The following is a 17555-nucleotide window of genomic DNA, read 5'->3' as shown; positions in this document are numbered from 1 at the left end:
TTTTTTTTTTTAGTCTTGGATTGTGCTTTCAGGGAAACTTGGTGACTTTTATTAACCCCTATCTCCTAATTCCTTGTTTTTGCCTTGCCATGACTCCTTTCCCAAGCTGCTGTGGCCTGCCATGAAATTGATTTCAACTCTTAGCGCGTGACCCTGTAGGGGTTTCTGAATCTGTAAGTCTTCACAGAAGCAGACAGCCTCGTCTTACTCTGCGGAGCCACACACGCAGGGGCTCAAACCGATGACCTTGTGCCGTTAGGCTCAGTGCTTCCCCAGCTACGCCCCAGGGACCCCTTCTCGGGCTCCCAGCCTTCCCGTTCAGCACATCCCCTCTCCCCTGGGCTCGTCTTTTGCCCTGGCCACAACCCCAGCACCTCTCAGCTCTGGGACCCAGGCCCAGTTTCAGATAGGCACCATGGCCACTGGCTAGAACGGCAAGTTCAGGAGCTTAAGGCCCTACTCTGGTGCCACTATGTATGGGCGGGGCCGTGTCGGAGCAGTTCACGTCCAGGAACCGCCATTTCCTCCCCTGCAGCATGGAGGCCAGGAGCATCCCCACCCCACAGAGTCCTTAGAAGAATTAAATTCAGTTCGGGGTTGCATCGGCTAAATCCGCTCTGCCCAGCACCTCTTGAGAGTGTCGGAAAGCCGGGAGGTTACTCTGATGGCTAAGACGCGCCTGGCCCGAGCCGTGCTATTCCCCTCCCCTCGTGTGCGCGTGCAAGGTGGGCACTGAGTAAGGAAGACTGCAGAGGAATGGGGCATTGGAACGATGGCGCCGGAGAAGAGGGGTGAAAGAACAAACACGCCTGTGTGGGAAGAAAGACAGCCGGCACGGCCCTGAGAGGCCAAGATGGCAAGACTTCCCCTCACGAACTCTGGCCGTGTTGTCAGGAGAGGCCCGTCCCTGGAGAAGGACATCACTGCTTGGTAACCTGGAGGGGAGGCAACCAAAGGAAGGCCCTGAAGGAGGTGGACCAGCACTGTGGTTGCGACCGTGGGCTCGAGCATAGGGCCATGGCGAGGGTGCCACCGGGCCAGGCAACTTCCTCCTGTCGTGCAGAGGGTCGCTGTGGGTCGGAACCAACTCCGTACCTAACGGCAGTGGCAGCCATCGCCCCTTGGCTGGCACTAAGCGGTGCTCAGTGAATGTCTGCCTGTGGGTTCTCCTCTCCTCAGTCACTACCACGCAAACTTCCTCCCTGGTTTGTGAGCATGCCAGCCAGGCATCCCCCCCAGAGCCTCACAGCCCCTTGGCTTGCTGTTCCCTCGGCCTAAAACACGTCTCCCGGCTGCCCTTGAGCCCCCACTCCCAGATGCCGTGATTGCTCTCGGTGGGCGCTCCCGTCGCCACGCTTCGTAAAATGTCCCAGCTCCTTCTGCTCCCTGTTCTTTTGCCCACACCCCCTGGCCCATCTAGCACGAAGCACAGGTCTTCATCCTGCAGTGTGCTTCCTCTCCAGAAGCCCTGGTGGCGCTGCAGGGTGAGCACCGAACTGCTAGTCACAAAGGCGGCAGTTCAGACCCACCAGCCGCCCCTCGAGAGAAAGATGAGGCTGTCTGTGCCCGTTGAGATGTAGGGCCTCGGAAACCTGCACAGGGTCGCCGGGCAGCAGACTTGATTCTGTGGCTGTGGGCTTTGCTTCTGCCGGGATTTCCTCCCACTGGATTTTAGCCTCTTGTAAACTCCAGGGGCTTTAGAGCGGAGCTTGGTGCCTAACACTGCTGGGGGTTTTTTGGTCCGCCATCTTTCTCCCCTGCCACCTTGGGGCTGCTCCCTCTCCCTGGGTGCCATCTCCTTTCACCTGACACCCACCCCAGGCCGTGTGTTGTCCACCCCCGCCCACCCACTTCATCCCCCCGTCTCTCCATTGGCAGGTCGTGGCTCATCTCCGAGGGCTATGCCGCCGGCCCTGGAGACATCTCCCCGGATTGGTCCCCTGAGCACTGCCCGCTGCCAGAGCCCTCAGAGCCGTCCAGCCCTGCCACAAGTGGTCCCCCCTCGCTGCAGACCCCACGCAAGCTGTGCACCCCAAGACGCAGCACAGCCACCCCCACTGAGGAGCCTTGGGGCCGGGAAGGGCCAGCCCTGCTGCTCCTGTCACGCTTCTCCCAGGCGCCTGACCCGAGCGGGGCCCTGGTGACCGGGCCGGCGCTGCGTGGCCTGCTGGCCTACGTGACTGGGGCACCTGGCCCACCAAACCCTCGCGCGCTCCGCATCCTGGCACGCCTCACCTGCAACCCGGCCTGCCTGGAGGCCTTCGTGCGCAGCTATGGAGCAGCGCTGCTACGGGCCTGGCTGGTGCTCGGTGTCGCTCCTGACGACTGGCCCACACCGCGGGCCCGCCCGGCCCCCCGCTGCAACCAACACCGAGAATTGGGTATGTCCTCCCACCCTGGACACCCCCTGTCCATGGTCTGCCTAGCCGGCGCTCCCACCAGCCCGGCCCCTGGGGTGAAGAAGAGGTCTCAGACTGCCGAAGGTCGAGTGACCTGGCCTCTGCCCAGACCTTGGGGCTCAGATCCCCGGCTCAGGCCCGGATGCTGCACATGGTGACTGGAACCCAGGCACAGGCACCATGCCGACTGCGGTGCCCCTTCCAACACAGCCGGGAGCCCGCAGGGCCATCCCAGACCTCGGGGCCCAGCCCCGGACACTGGCCACCCCTCCCTGTTCTCACCTCAACCTCCAGGTCCTCGAGCGTTCTGACGCCACCAGTCCGTGTCGCCCTCCTCCCTTCCAGGGTCCGTCTGACCCTGGACGGACACCAGCTCCCCACCTGACCCCTTCTGTCCACCCCACCCTACAGGGGAGCTGCTGCTGCAGAACCTGACCGTGCAAGCTGAGTCCCCCTTCGGGGTGGGCGCACTCACCCATCTGCTGCTCTCCGGGACCCCAGAGGACCGTGTGGCCTGTGCGCTGACCCTGCCCTTCATCTGCCGGTCAGCAGGGTGTGCTGGCTGCGGCGTGGGGGTGGTGCTGGGGGGAGCCACACTGCTGTACCCCAGCCCCTCCTTTTTCTACTCCTGAAAGCTTTTCCTCTCCCCCCTTCAGGAAGCCCTCTCTGTGGCGCCGGCTCCTTCTGGACCAGGGTGGCCTCCGGCTCCTCCTTGGGGCGCTAACCCTGCCAGCCCCGAACCCGCTCTTCTTCGTCTTCGTTGCCGACTCCCTCTCCTGCCTCCGCAGCCTGGTGTCACCCACCGAGAGCCCAGCCCTCCCGCTCACATCCCCCTGGGACCTGGACCTGCCCACCCCTTGCCACTATGAGCCTCTGCTAGGCTCCACCCCAGCCCCAGGCCCCGCCCCTGACTTGCACTTCCTACTGGACTCGGGCCTTCGGCTCCCAGCCCAGCGGGCCACATCAGCTACCGCATCCCCGTTCTTCCGGGCCCTGCTCGCTGGCAGCTTCGCTGAAGCCCAGCTGGACCTGGTTCCCCTCCGGGGGCTGTCCCCCAGTGCGGCCTGGCCCGTCCTGCATCATCTGCACGGCTGCCGGGGTTGTGGGGCTGCTCGGGGGCCTGTGCCACCACCAGGCCAGCCCTTGCTTGGCTCCGGGGCCGAAGAGGCCCTGGAGGCTGCTGGCCGTTTCCTGCTGCCTGGCCTGGAGGAGGAGCTGGAAGAGGCTGTGGGCCGGGTCCACCTGGGGCCCCAGGGTGGCCCAGAGTCCGTGGGGGAAGTATTCCGCCTGGGCCGGCCCCGGCTGGCTGCCCACTGTGCCCACTGGACTCTGGAGCCAGGACGGTGCCCGCGGAAACGGGCCCTGGCCCTGATGGAGCTTGTGGGGGCAGCGGGTGAAGAGGCTGGGCTACTGACTGAAGCCTTGTTGGCTGTGGTGATGGGTGCAGAGGCAGGGGGCAAAGGTCCTGGTGCAGACTGTTGATGTTCCCTGGGAGGGGACCCACAGACAGAGCAGCTGTGGGGAGTCCTCCCTCCGAGTGGTGACAGGGAAGGGTTCACAACCAGGTAAGCTGGGCAGCTTGAACGGGAGCAGATGCTGGGATGCAAAGTCCCAGGAATGAGAAGCGAGGCCAGGGCCTGGTCATGGGGCCCGAGAGATGGCGAGTGGCCAAGCTAACTCTGCAGGTGAGATTAGAAGGTCCTAGAGTCGGACACCCCATCATGTTAGTGTCTCTGCTTGCTGCCCTGTAGGAGCCCTCCTCCCCTTCACCGGCAAGCCACAGCCAGCCGTGGTCTCTGTGGCTGAACAGAGTCCACACCTGGCATGTAAGGAGCCTTTTAAGTCATCACGCATTGGTCCCTGGAGCCCCGGGATAGCATAGAGTTCCCAGGCTTCTCCCTAGGATAGGGCCTGCTTCCTGCTCCCGGGGCAGCATTGCTCAGACAGCACCCCAGAGGGCCCACAGCTGAGATGGTCCTGCCGAGTGGATAGCGGAAGTGGAGATCTGTGTCAGAGAATTTGGTGCCAGGCTTGTTTTGGCTGTCCTTTGTCTATCTTGGGCTTTTGTCTTTAGGGCTGCTCTCATCTCTGGGGCCCAGTGTCCTGGCATCTGCTGTGTTCCTGGTGGTTCCGAGAGCCCTGCCGAGATCATGCCCAGAGAGAGCCAAAGCTCTGGGCGGGTTATTCAGATGAGGGAGGACTCCCTGCTTTGGTCTCCAGGGTAGGGTCTCCATCATCTGGTTCTCAGGTCCCCCAGCCGCCTGGGTGGCAGTCTGATGTTCCACAGCATGACTGGGGAACGAAGGTTGGCACTCGCTTTCTCTGCGTATTTATTTGTGCAGGCCTCTGGCTTTCAAGGCTGCGCACTGGAACCACCCAGAGAGCCTTCAAAAACTCCAAATGCAAAAAAACCCTAAATACACCTAACAACAAAAAGACAAACCCAGACATGAACTGGGCCAAGGACTTGAAGGCCAGCTCCGCAAAGCACATGTGCAGACGGCCTATCAGGAAGATGCCAGTCCCAGACCCCAAGGATGGCCACGATTCAAAACCCAGCCCGATCCAGATAAGAACAGTTGGCAAGGACGTGGGGAAAGGGGCGGGGCCGGGGGAAAGGCAAAATGGAACTGCTGTTGAAAAGGGTGCGGTGGTTCCTCAAAACAACCACAACAAACACTAAAGATGAACCGTGTGTTGTTCAGGGCTGTCGAGTCCGTTCCCACTCCCAGTGCCCCGATGTGCGGCAGACAGACTCCGGTCAGTCCACAGAAACCCGCTGGCGCTGGCACAGTGTCAACCTATCTCATTGAGCGACTTCCCCTTTCCTTGCTGACCCGCTACCAAACCTGATGTTTTCCATGGACTGGTTCCTCCTGCAGCCCCCGCAGCTTCACTCCTAGCTGTCAACCCAGCAGGCTCGAGAGGAGACCCCAAAGGAGACGGGCACACACCAGTGTCCGTGGCAGCCCTCTTCACAACAGACCAAGGTGGAAGCAGCCCCGTGTCACCGACGGAAGCATGGGTCAACACAACGTGGTACAACCAAACTAGGAAATGCTAGGCACTGAGTGTTGAATGCATGCTGCAACGTGGGTCTCGCTTGAAGCCATGATGCTGAATGAAATCCGTCAAACCCACAGGACAAATATGACCTCCTGGAGAAAGAACAGACCACTGTGTACAGAGACCAGAGTTTCTTAGTGATTACCAGTGGGAAGGGAGAAGGGTGACTCATCTTTTTAGGAATCCTGAAGTTCCATTGACAGGGATTGGAAAAAGTCTCACTGTGCAACACTGCTTTTCCATAAGCTGTGCGCCTGGGAAAGTTGAATGGGCCAGTCGTGCACCGTAGGTGTATTTCCAGCAGTGACCCAAAGGAGACCCCACCACGGCCGCTTATGTCCAACCTCATAGGATGTGGTTTCTTGGCTGGAGGTTTGGGGCCATGGATCATGGGACATCCCAGCAACTTGGCCTCATGACAAGCTTAGTGCTTCCGTCTACTAGTTCACTGTGTCCTGCGTAGGATCTTCCAGAGCTTGGCATAGGAGGAGGAAGTGGGATGTGTTGGTAATGACCTCCCTGGATAACAAGAAGGCCTCCATTGCTATGAGATGGAGAACTAGATGGTGACCAGCGGCCACGGCCAAATGTTTTGATGAGTCCTGATCAACGGGGGCGTTCAGAAGAACGGCACATTCTCAAGATGTCCTTGACCCTCCAGGCTAGATGTGCTCTTCCAACTCCTAAGGTCCTGTTTAAACCTTAAACCAAAAATATCTTCAGAAGTCTTCCAAAAACTAAACATAGACTGTTTGCCTTGAGCAGTGTCCTCTCTCAGACCTTTCTATGGATCTAGGATCCGAGCGACAACTGAAGAGATGAAGCAGGGACCTAGGGGGCAGCAAGTTTTCCATGAACGGGAAAGATAACCCAAGGGGGGACAGGGACGGCTACGCAGCTGGAAAGATGTAATCTCGGTGTCGCAGAAATGTCCATGTAGTAACATGAACTGGTATATGATCTGCCATGAATATTCTCAATAACAAAAATAAACTGCATCTATACACGTGTGTGTGTGTGTGTGTGTGTGAGGGTAGACTAGAGAAACAAATTCAGAGACACTCTGGTGTATAAGAGCTTTATGTACAAGAGCAATTGAATATTGAGAAAACAGTCCAGATCAACTCCATAAGTCTAATATTAGCCCACATGCCCAATTCCAATCTGTAAATTCCTCTTCAGACTTGTGTAACACATGCAATGACGCCGGGTGCAGGAAGATCACAGGCCAGGGGGTGGAGAGTCTCCCGGATCCGGTGGTGGTGGTGTAAGCTTCCCGGCGCTGGCATGGGGCTCCCCCTGGCTCCTCCAGCTCCAGTGCTCTAGCATAGCTCCGCGTGTCTTGTGAACAGGAATGTCTCGCAGGGACTGAGTGCCCTGCCTCCAGTAAGTTATTTATGTCCTTCGCAGTTCCAAACGAAGCCATTAAGCGGTGACCTGATTGACAGGCTAGACTCCACCCCTCCTCAAATTGATGATGTGAGTACCACAGTATGCATAACCACCGCAAATGCCTAAGCCCATTCCCATCACATTACGCTTAGGGGATGGTCCGGGCAGCGTTTTTTTTGGTTTTCTGGGTGGTTCTAGTTTGCTGTTGGCTTGACACCCACCGTCCAAGGGCTCAGGACTGTCTAACCCATGAACAACAGCACAACTGTGTCCATCCCCGTCTAGTCTCATGAGTCCTCGGAGTTCAGGGAGCACTCTTCCAGCTGTGTCCAGTATCTTGGGGCAGGGCTAGGTTGCCTTCAAACTCCCTGGGACGTGGGTCTAGGTTTCCATGGACCGGTGTCTGCATGCCTCTTTCCAAGTCTTGGAAGGAGGCTCCCGGCTGGGCGTCCAGGGGTGGGTTTCCCGTGTCGGGATCACACGGAGTTCTTTGTGCCCATCATGTGCCCTTTGAGAGCTGGCTTTCTGTGGTGATCCGGCAGGGTCTCTGCACTTGGGAACTGACCCTTTGAACATCGCTCCAGCCCCCCAGCCAGAAAATTCTCCCGGACACCTTTATCAGTACTGATCTGGGTAGTAGGAGGAGGCTCTCTCTAGGACTCCGGCCTGACGTGGGGGGGTGGGAGACATCTCCCCAGGGGTCCCTGTGTCCAAGAGTCTCACTGGGCAGGGGTTCCAGGACTTGGTCTAGAAGAGCCGAGTCTCACTCCTGGCCAATCGCCTGGGGATTCCTGCAGCGAAGGCCAAGGCTGGGGTGTGGCCGCCTCTGTGGCAGGCCAGCGACTGGGCCTGGGTGGGCCCCTGCTTTCTTCCCTCCCTCCCACGCCCCTACCCCGGGTTCCCTCGTTCATCCCCATCCCAGCGGGTCCCCGCTTCCTTACATGGTCACAGCCGGGCCTCCAGCTCCCGGACATCCCCCTGCCCCCGCCCCCACCGGACACGGCCCCCGCCCTGCTCGCCCCGCGCAGCTGGCCCACGCCCCGCCATGGAGGACCTCGGTGAGTGGGGTCCGGGTCCCTGCGCCCCGAGCCCCTTGCGAGCCGCCTAGGCCCGCTTTCCCAGGAGCCCCGCGCACTCCCTGCACCTCCCCATCCCCGCCTCCTGGCTTCTCGCTCCGGCTCCGGCTCCGCTCTCTGCCCGCGCCTCCCGTCCGACTCCACGTCTCCCTTCCTGCCTTTCCCGGCCGGCCGCGCCCTCCCCCTCCCTGCCTCCTTGGCCCCTCTCCTCCAACCGGACGGACCGACCGACGGACGGACGGGCGCGGAGGGACAGCCCGGAGTCTGGGAGGGAGGGTCTGGGAAAGTAGGTGAGCGGCAGAGCGCGGCATGGACTTCTGCAGGGTTTGGGAAAGGGAAGAGTTCATGGAGGAGTGCGCGCGAGGAGAGGGAGAAGTGATAAGGGGCAAGGACTTTGGGGTTATGGAAAGGAAATGGTTAAAAGAACCCAGCTCTGGAGGAGGAGGGGAAGAGGGAGGAGAGGGTGTTGTTGTTTTTTTTGGGGGGGGGCCCCGGGGTGTGTGGAAAAGAGGACCTGGGCTTCCAGTCCTCCTAATGAGCTGGGCTTGGGCCACAGCGCCTGCCCAGAAAGAACAGGGGTCCTGGCGCCCTCCAGCAGAGGGTGCGCTTCTGTAAGGGGCATGGGACACTGGCCTTTGGGGAAGAGACCAGTCAGAAGGCGACTGGCCAAGGAAGAGCAGACCGTGGGACCCAGAAGGCCCTGGAGTGGGGGGCCAGGGCGAGGGGGGGTCCTGATTCTGCTGGGGTCAGAAATTAACGGGTGTGGTAGAGAAGGCAATCCAATCAGAAAGCTGGGTACCAGGCAGATGGCCAGTTGAGCAATGTGGGGTGGAGCCCGGCTTGGCTTGAGAAAGTTCATTTTGAATGCTGTCTGGGAAGATGGAGGGAAATCAGAGGACTGGGCAGGGGAATCCCAGGCTGAGCACACCGGCACGGGCTGTCCCAGCCAGAAGGGATCCTTGGTGCCCTTCCGCTTGGCTGCGGTGGCCTGACCCTGTGCTCCCTTCAGATACTTGACCCTTGCGGGGCACACTGACTTCTGTTTTTCCCAAGCCCGGTCCACAGAGAGCCCTTCCTTTACCTCTGATTCCTGAAGGCTTGGTCTGAGCCCTTTAATTCCTGCCGACTTTCAACACAGCCTCTACCTCCAGATGACCCCAATCTTGACCCCTTGACCTCTGACCCTGGCTTCTCTTTCCGGCAGATGCCCTGCTCTCTGACCTTGAGACCACCACCTCACACATGCCGAGGGCAGGGCCTTCCAAAGACCGGCCCCCTGAGCCACTCACCCCTCCCCTGCCCTACGACCACCGGACCCAGGTGAGGTCAAATGGTGACCGACCGCTAGGCTGGCCACTGGGGCCAGGCTTGGCCTGCACTACAGGGCTGGCATCCCACACGCTTGTCTCTTCTCTCTGTAGGCAGGGCCTGGGGAGTCTTCAGGTGCGTCTGGGGACAAGGACCATCTGTACAGGTGAGGGACCTGGGAGCTGGGGAGGATGAGGACCCCCCTTGGAGGGGCTTGGATTCCCCAACCCTGAGCCCAGTCTCCCACCTGTTTCCCAGTACGGTGTGCAAGCCTCGGTCCCCAAAGTCTGCGGCCTCTGCGGCCCCTCCGTTCTCCTCTTCCAGTGGCGTCTTGGGCACTGGGCTCTGTGAGCTGGACCGATTGCTGCAGGAACTTAATGCCACCCAATTCAACATCACAGGTAGTAGGGGTACTGAGCCAGGCTTTGATGGACGTGAGGTGGGCAGGGGAGAAGGACAGAGATGAAGGGTCACAGACACGCCAGAGTAACTGTTAAAGCATTAACTGGAAGTAGAGGGCGGGGACTGAGCCTGGATGACCGCCGTGTCTAGGTCCCCTTCTCTCCTCTCTCCAGATGAAATTATGTCTCAGTTTCCATCCAGCAAAACAGCTGCGGGGGAGCCAAAAGAGGACCCAGTGGACGATAAGAAAAGGCCCAGCATGTGAGTTTGGCATTGTTGTCAGGGCTGAGAGAGAGGTGGGTGACCAGCCCAAGAGACTTGAGTGGCTGAAGGGAACATTGGGGGGGCCCCGAGCCGACACACACCTGTCTTCCCAGTCCCTCCAGCCCATCCTCTGCCCTGGCAAAGCCTTCAGCCACATCAGCAACCCTGGAGCTGGACAGGCTGATGGCCTCACTGTCTGACTTCCGTGTCCAGAACCATGTGAGTCAGGCAGGAGGGTGGGCCAGTGTCCTTGTAGGGCTCTCCAGCCCGCCCCTTAGTTGATTCAACTCTCGGACCTTGCTTTGTACAGCTTCCAGCCTCCGGGCCAACACAGCCTCCGGGGTCAAGTGCTGTGAACGAGGGCTCCCCGTCCCCGCCAGGACCAGCCAGTAAGGGCAGCTTAGACACCATGCTGGGGCTACTGCAGTCGGACCTCAGCCGCCGTGGGGTTCCCACCCAGGCCAAGGGCCTCTGTGGCTCCTGCAATAAGCCCATTGCTGGGCAGGTAAGTGGGGCCCCATGGAAGGGGAAAGATAGTTACAGGCCTATCTTTACTGAGCACCAGACTGTGTGCTGTTCCCTCTAAATGAATAACTCAATCGTTATGTTTTGTGGAGGACACATGTGGGGTGCTGAGTCACAGAGCCAGTATGGGGCAAGATGAGAATGCCAACTGACCAACTGTTGATCGTGGACCTACCGTGCCAGGCACTGTGCTCCTCAAATCGGACTCCCTGCCATCGAGTCAGTCTGACTCGTAGCGGGCCTCTGAGACAGGGCAGAACCACCCCTGAGGGTTTCGGAGACTGTAACTCTTTAGGGGAGTAAGGCTTCATCCTTCTCTCATAGAGTGGCTTGTTGGCTTCAAACTGCTGACCTTGCAGTTAGCAGCCCAATGGGGTAGTAACCACTATACTGCCAGAGCTCCCAGGCAGTTAGTCCCTTTAAAAAAAGCAACCCGACTCCTTTAATCGTTACATCAACGCTCCCCTGGCTTTGCTCACTGTCCCTCAAAGAGCCACAAAGACGGTCCCTTCTCTCCCAGAGGCTAGTCGGAATGCTAGGTCTTGGCTTCACTGAGCAGATACCAGTGACAACAATGGTGCCCAGTGGTTGGCCAAGATCCTCCTGCCTATCCCAGAATTCCCAGTGTTAGCAAAACAGGGCAACGTTCCAACTCCTGTGGACCTTTGGGAGTTTTGCCTTCATGATATGTGCATGCGTATGTGTTCGCCTGGATAGACTAGAGAAACAAATTCATAGGGACGGAGAGTGGATGCTTGTCTGACCTCTGCCTCAGGGGAGTTCTTCTTCGGCTAGCCAGGGGTCAGATATGGCCATGCAGTTTACTGGGTTGTTTTCTGGATTTGTTTCTCTAGTCTACCTGACACAACATACGGTAATACATAAATAATTCTTGCCAATATGCGGCCTCTTCTTCACGGACCCTCACTTTACCACGCATATTAATCTACTCATCTTTCTGATGGCTGTGTGCACAGGAAGATGACTATATTAATGTGCATGATAAAGTGGAGGAGCAGCGAAACAGAGGAAGATCGTCAAGGAGATGGGTTGACACAGTGCCAGCCACAATCTGCTTAACCATAAGAACCGTGAGGATGCACAGGACCGGGCAGTGTTTCCTTCTGTTATACATATGCATCAGAACCAACTGAAGGCAACTGACAACATACTAATATATATTAAATTTGCTCCTTTGGGTTCCGCTCATCTTCTGATTTTAAAATTCATTCAGACATGTTCGTAGGTCTGTAAGAGTACAATGTGCCCTAGCACTGCCTGCTGTAAAAGGGCCCTCTGGAGCTGAGCTCACAGACCTGGGATGAGGCCCCATCCTTTGAGCCTGTAGGACTTATAAGTGGCTGTATTCCCCACGGTGGACCCTCGATTCTTCATCCTCGACCTCTCAGAGACACAACTGAGAAAGCACCTCATCAAACAGCCTACTTAGCCTGTGGCAGCCCAAGGCCCACTCCGACCCAGGCAATCTTCCCAACCCGCAGGTGGTGACGGCCCTGGGTCGCGCTTGGCACCCGGACCACTTCGTCTGCGGTGGCTGTTCCACGGCCCTAGGGGGCAGCAGCTTCTTTGAGAAGGATGGGGCTCCCTTCTGCCCGGAATGCTACTTTGAGCGCTTCTCGCCAAGATGCGGCCTCTGCAACCAGCCCATCCAACACGTGAGCCCCACCTGGCCTCATCGCCCACACCTTGTCTCAAGGCACCTGTGGATGGGCCTCTGTGCTAACTGTCCGCCTGCCTGCCTATCGCTAGTTTCTGGGACCACTGCCACTCCCCACTCCCCTGCCTGCCCGCCCCCTACCGTTACCCCTTGGCCAATGCACCTTGGATCCTCCAAGACCCCTGCTAGTTCTCCCGCGCCTCAGCCCAGCCACCCGAGTCCCAGTTGGAGGGGGAGGTAAGGAGTGCCACACTGCAAGTCCTTTTCATTCTCTGCAGAAAATGGTTACGGCCTTGGGCACCCACTGGCACCCGGAGCACTTCTGCTGCGTCAGCTGCAGGGAGCCCTTCGGGGACGAGGGTGAGAGTTGGGCTCCTGCCTGTGAAGCTGCGCGCCCCCCACATCAGCCTGGCCCTGACCCCCTCGGAGCCCGCCGGCTCGGACCTCCGGAGCCCTGACCTGTGAATTTTGTCCGTCTCCCGACCCCACGCTCTCCTATCCTGTGGGCGAGCCGCACTGGTCACGGACCGGGTCTCTCGGGCTGCCGGGTCTCAGATCCAGAGTCCTCAGTCCGGCTCCACACCGCCCCCCACACCCATTTCTCTCCGTCCACTCCCTCCCCTTCCCTAGGTTTCCACGAGCGGGAGGGCCGCCCCTACTGTCGCCGAGACTTCCTGCAGCTGTTCGCGCCGCGCTGCCAGGGCTGCCAGGGCCCCATCTTGGATAACTACATCTCGGCGCTCAGCGCGCTCTGGCACCCAGACTGCTTCGTCTGCAGGGTGCGCCAGCCCGGGGGCGGGGCCGCGGCCGGCTGGATCGCTAGGGGGCGGGGCCGCGGCCGGCTGGATCGCTAGGGGGCGGGGCTTCAGCGGGCTGGGTCGCTGGGGGCGGAGCCACGCGTCGGGGAAGTGGGTTGTGTCTGAGTCGCTCCGTGCCCGGGGCCACGCCTCCTGGCGGCGGGGGGGGGGGCCTCGCCCGGAGCCACGCCCCCGGCGGCCGGCTCCGCCCCCGCGCTGAAGGGCTCTCGGCCGGCCGCTGACTTCCTTTCCCCGTCCCCAGGAATGCTTCGCGCCCTTCTCAGGAGGCAGCTTTTACGAGCACGAGGGTCGCCCGCTGTGCGAGAACCATTTCCACGCGCGGCGCGGCTCGCTGTGCGCCACGTGTGGCCTCCCCGTCACGGGTCGCTGCGTGTCGGCCTTGGGGCGCCGCTTCCACCCGGACCACTTCACCTGCACCTTCTGCCTGCGCCCGCTCACCAAGGGCTCCTTCCAGGAGCGCGCCGGCAAGCCTTACTGCCAGCCCTGCTTCCTCAAGCTCTTCGGCTGACCGCCCCGGGCTCCCCGAGACCCCCAGGCCCGCAAAGACCCCCCAGGCCCGGCTCCTGGAGCTTGGCCTTCCCCGGGAGCCTCCCTTCCCCTGTAAGGCCGCACTCAATGGGGAGACTGCCCCTGCACACCCATAGGGGAGGGCCCACTGGAGTTGGATTCCATCCCAGAGGATAGGGGAGCTGGCCTTTCCGACAAGTCCAAGGTCAAGACGGGACATCCCTGCGCCCTCACCATTCTGTGCACCTTTTTCTACCTACATAAACACCTTCCACGCTTCGCTGGGGCTGTGTCTCCGACTGCGCGGTTGAGGGCTCCCAGTCTGCACGCCCCGCCCTGTAAGGTTGGCTGGGTCCCCAGATCTAGGTCATTGCCTGTGGTGGGAGGCAGAGCCTGTAGCCGTGGCCCTTGGGTACCCCCAGGCACTCAACCAAACCAAACTCCTCTGTGGGTTTCTGAGACTGGAACTCATTACCAGAGTACAAAGCCCCCTTCTTCTCCCGCAGAACAGCTGGTGGTTTTGAACTGCTGACTTTATCCTTTTCGGCCCAATGTATAACCACTACCCCCACCAGAGCTCATCAGGGAGCCACCCAGAGTGCCAGTTTACCCACTACTTGGATCTGGGCACTAAGGCACTAGTCTCCCTCCACCTTATCTCCGATAGCCTGTAGGTTTCCTATAGACACAGCTGCAGCTTATTCACACCCTCTGGAAGGCAAGCAAGTAGCCATGCCCAGAGTCATCCCTTATTTTCCTTGTTGGCCTACCTGTTACTCCCTGGTGCGCAGAGAGCATCAGGTGTGAGCAATCCAGCCTAAGCAGATGACACCTGGCGTGGTCCGGGCCAAACCCAGGGAATCACAGGACACTGCAGAAGCCTGAAGGAGGCTCCTAACCGGATTAGGAGTCCAGGCAAGCTCCCCGGAAGAGGTGATGCCTGTGCTGTGTCCCAGCAGAGCTGAGGCTTAGGACCATCTACTAAGAGAACTGGTGAAGACAAGTGTGATGGACGAATGGGGTCTTCCCTAACCAGCCAAAGAAACCTGCTCTTCCCCCGATTTCCACCCTACTCAAACCAAAAACCAGTCTCAAGGTGGGCTACCAAGCCGATTCGGATTCATAGTGACCTTATAGGACAGAGTCGAACTGTCCCCGTGTGTTTCTGAGACTGTTAACTCTTTACAGGCATACAAAGCCCTGGTGATTTCAAACTGCTGATCTTGCAGTTAGCAGCCCAGCGTGTAACCACTATGCCACCAGGGCTCCTTCTATTTCCACCCCCCACAGTACCTTTCTAGTCCCATCCCAGCACTTATCACTGTTGCAATGAGAGTTAGTTTGCTGCTGATTTGTGGCTTCTTTCTTACACTGGATGCAAGCTCCTCGAGAGCAGAGACCATGCTCATTTTGCTGCTGGTTTCTGCACCAATGTTTGGAATAGTGTGCTCGGTGCTCAATGGATGTTTGTCTAGTAAAAGAAGGGCAGAGTCAGAAAAGCAGGAGGGGCTGTAAGAAGAATGAGCTAGAGGACTGAGTCAGAGAAGCTGAGGAAGGTTGCGCTTTAACCTGCTAGTCGGAGGATGGCCCTTGTGCATGGGCCACTCACTGAAGCCGAGATTTGAAGGTGGGGAAGGAGCTGGTCAGGTCCACAGCCTAGGGAGAGAACGTTCCAGGCCTCGGGAACAGCAAGGGAAAAGGCAGGAGGTTCTGAAATTACCTGGCATATTGTAAGAAAGGAACAAGACCAATATAGCAGCCAGAATCAAAGATGTGATGGGGTCACCCCATAGAGGGCCTTTTAGACCACACGGAAGACACAGACTTTGAGTAGCCTCTGATATCTGCACCTGGATTCCTCCTGGGCGATCCAAACGCATCAACCACGGAAGCAGACCATGGATGCCTTGCCCATATCTTTGACCACCTAGCAGTCACATGCATCTTGTGCCCACACACTTCAGCTGCTCCCCGTATTTCTTGCCGAAGGCATTCTCTGGGAGAAGGGGTGTCCTTTACGTATGTGTTGGGCAGGCCAATACATGTGTGAGGGGGAGCCAAGGACAAGGGGGGAGTGTCTGCAACTTTCAGCATTAAGGTCCCTGAGCTCACAGGTAAGGAAACCTAATACCTGCATTGGGGAAAGGTACAAAGGATTGGGTGTCACAGCAGGAAGAGAGAGCAAAAGGATGTCTGCTTCTATAGGGAGATATAATCAACCAGGTGCTCACTTTAAGGCAGCATAGCTGTTAAAGGGAGAATCTGTGGGAATGATTTTTAAAGCAGGATCATGTACTTGGACTTTACCTCTAACTTAACCAAAGTGGAGGCTCTCCTACCGTGGAAGACCAGCTTTCCAGACTCCCTCTGGTATAAGTTAGGGGACCCGGTCCTCGACAGATTTCCCTCCGTGTTAGTTTCCCACGGGTTGACTTTTCTGCTTTCTTTATCTGCCCCCCTCCCATCCTGCCTGGGCTCGCCTCCCAAATAAAGACCTTGCACCCACATTCTCTCCTCGAGGCCTGCTTCTGACAGCGTGTTGTTAGCTAGAGGCCCATCCAGTCAGATCCCACCCTTCTCGACCCGTGTGCAACAGAATGGACCCCTGCCCGGTCCTGCGCCAGCCTCACCACGCTGTTCCGAGGCTTGAGCTCAGTGTGGCAGCCACTGTGTCCATAACCCCTCGAATCGAGTGGCCCCCACTCATCATAGACTCCTCGTCATTCCCCCCTAAAATAGCATTCTGTGTTCTCCCTCTCAGGGATGACCTTAGCTCCCATAAAGGAACAGGAGCCCGCCCCTCCCCGCCGTTCCCCCACATTCAAAGATAATCCACAGAGAGAGGCCGAGGTACAGGTACCCACCAACCCCCTCCCTCTCTGCACCTAGCCCTGGGCTGAGCAAGGGGGATCCCAGGCACCAATCAGCCTTGACTGTGCTGTGCAGGCAGCCCCGCAGTCTGACGGGGAGGTAGACCTGGACCCACATGAGGGTCACACAGTGTGCTCAGAACTCTATCAGGAAAGTCAGAGCCATCTACCCTGAAGTGGTGACGCGGCTGGTACTACGGGTTACATAGGAGTAGGTTAGGTGGGAGCGAGCACTCCAAGCAGCAAACACAGCTTTGGGGGAAATGAAAGTGTGTGGGCTGGGTGGGGGCCTCGGCAAGGAACTGTGGTTTTGAGGTGGTGGGTGGGGAGGAGAGAGAGAAGTCTGGGTATGGTAAAACTTCGACTCATAATGGCCCTCTAGGGCTCTGTGGGATTCCAAGCCTGTAAACCTTTATGGGAGTAGAAAGCTTTGTCTTTCTCCAGAGGAACGGCTGGTGGATTCGAACTGCTTACCTTCAGGTCAGCAGACCTGGGTGTAACCACGACATCCTCAGAGCTCCCGGGGTACATTAGACTCTGACGATCAGACTGAGGGCTCAAATGTCCTCCTAAGTGTGGTAGGAGCTATGAGGCAGGGGAGTGATTCTGTGAGGTCTGGGTTTGAAAAGATCCCTTTGAATGAGCCAGAAGCGGGGGTGCTAGTTCAGTGGACTCCCCCAGTCTACGTGAGCATGGGGGAAAGAGGTGGTGTTGAGCCTGGGCCCTGGGAAGGGCCATGGGGTGGGAGACAGTGAGTGTGGTCTCAGGAAGGAGTGTTCTTGAACATAAAAGGGTCCAATTCCCCAGGACCAACTTTCAGCCTCCAGAGGACCTGATTCAGCTGAACAAAGCCTAGGGAGGCTGGGGGACTTGCCGGCTCATTGCCCTTGAGGTAACCATTAATCCTTCCCCTGGGGGAATCCAGGAACTGGCCCCGAAGGGCAGATCCTTGTTAGAATGGAGGCACACACGGAGGAAGACTTGGCCCCCCAACCGGGGGACCAAAGGACCCTAATTGACAACCCAGCTGACATTCTCGTCATTGCTGCTTACTTCCTGCTGGTCATTGGTGTCGGCTTGTGGGTGAGAGGTCATGGGGTGCTCCTGACGGCCAGGCCTCTGAAGCCCATGGGGGAGGCTCAGGGAGGGTCCCCCGGCAGGGGTGGGGCTGGATGGCTGGGTTTTTGAGGGAGAAACCTAGGTCTTGGAAGGGGGGGGGGATAAGCAGGTCTTTTGAGAGCCTGGAGGGG

At 58.6% G+C, this 17555-nt stretch overlaps 3 protein-coding genes across 9 annotated transcripts in view; all 3 read left to right on the top strand.

Annotated features, from left to right (window-relative positions):
- ARMC5 (armadillo repeat containing 5) overlaps positions 1-6471 on the top strand; it is an 11123-nt gene extending 4652 nt beyond the window's left edge. The window contains exons 4-6 of the mRNA XM_004706006.2: positions 1879-2381; positions 2811-2943; positions 3056-6471. Coding sequence (XP_004706063.1) covers positions 1879-2381; positions 2811-2943; positions 3056-3881 — 1462 coding nt within the window. The 3' untranslated portion in view covers positions 3882-6471. The remainder of the gene's footprint in view (positions 1-1878; positions 2382-2810; positions 2944-3055) is intronic.
- A 246-nt stretch (positions 6472-6717) lies between these two features.
- Positions 6718-13715, top strand: TGFB1I1 (transforming growth factor beta 1 induced transcript 1). Of its 6 annotated transcripts, none has more exons than XM_045285415.1 (11): positions 6718-6944; positions 9138-9253; positions 9355-9407; positions 9500-9642; positions 9817-9904; positions 10021-10126; positions 10218-10412; positions 11935-12108; positions 12389-12470; positions 12741-12889; positions 13170-13715. In XM_045285415.1, exons 2-11 carry the CDS (start codon positions 9176-9178, stop codon positions 13434-13436), a joined length of 1335 nt encoding a protein of 444 aa, XP_045141350.1. In that variant the 5' UTR covers positions 6718-6944; positions 9138-9175; the 3' UTR covers positions 13437-13715. The 6 variants fall into 6 exon arrangements, with proteins under 6 accessions (XP_045141350.1, XP_045141348.1, XP_045141347.1 ...); XM_045285413.1 differs by having other exon boundaries at positions 9481-9642; XM_045285412.1 differs by lacking the exon at positions 6718-6944 and adding an exon at positions 7799-7915 and having other exon boundaries at positions 9481-9642.
- A 3547-nt stretch (positions 13716-17262) lies between these two features.
- SLC5A2 (solute carrier family 5 member 2) overlaps positions 17263-17555 on the top strand; it is a 6422-nt gene continuing 6129 nt past the window's right edge. For both annotated transcript variants that reach the window (XM_004705637.2, XM_013005521.2), the window contains exon 1: positions 17263-17442. In XM_004705637.2, coding sequence (XP_004705694.1) covers positions 17263-17442 — 180 coding nt within the window. The remainder of the gene's footprint in view (positions 17443-17555) is intronic.

The sequence above is a fragment of the Echinops telfairi genome, unplaced genomic scaffold (assembly GCF_000313985.2).
Source record: "Echinops telfairi isolate 266 unplaced genomic scaffold, ASM31398v2 ScPeMD7_5;HRSCAF=22, whole genome shotgun sequence".
Classification (NCBI taxonomy): Eukaryota; Metazoa; Chordata; class Mammalia; order Afrosoricida; family Tenrecidae; genus Echinops; species Echinops telfairi.
Note: the sequence above shows the minus strand (reverse complement) of the source record. Positions and strands in the feature narration are given on the sequence as shown.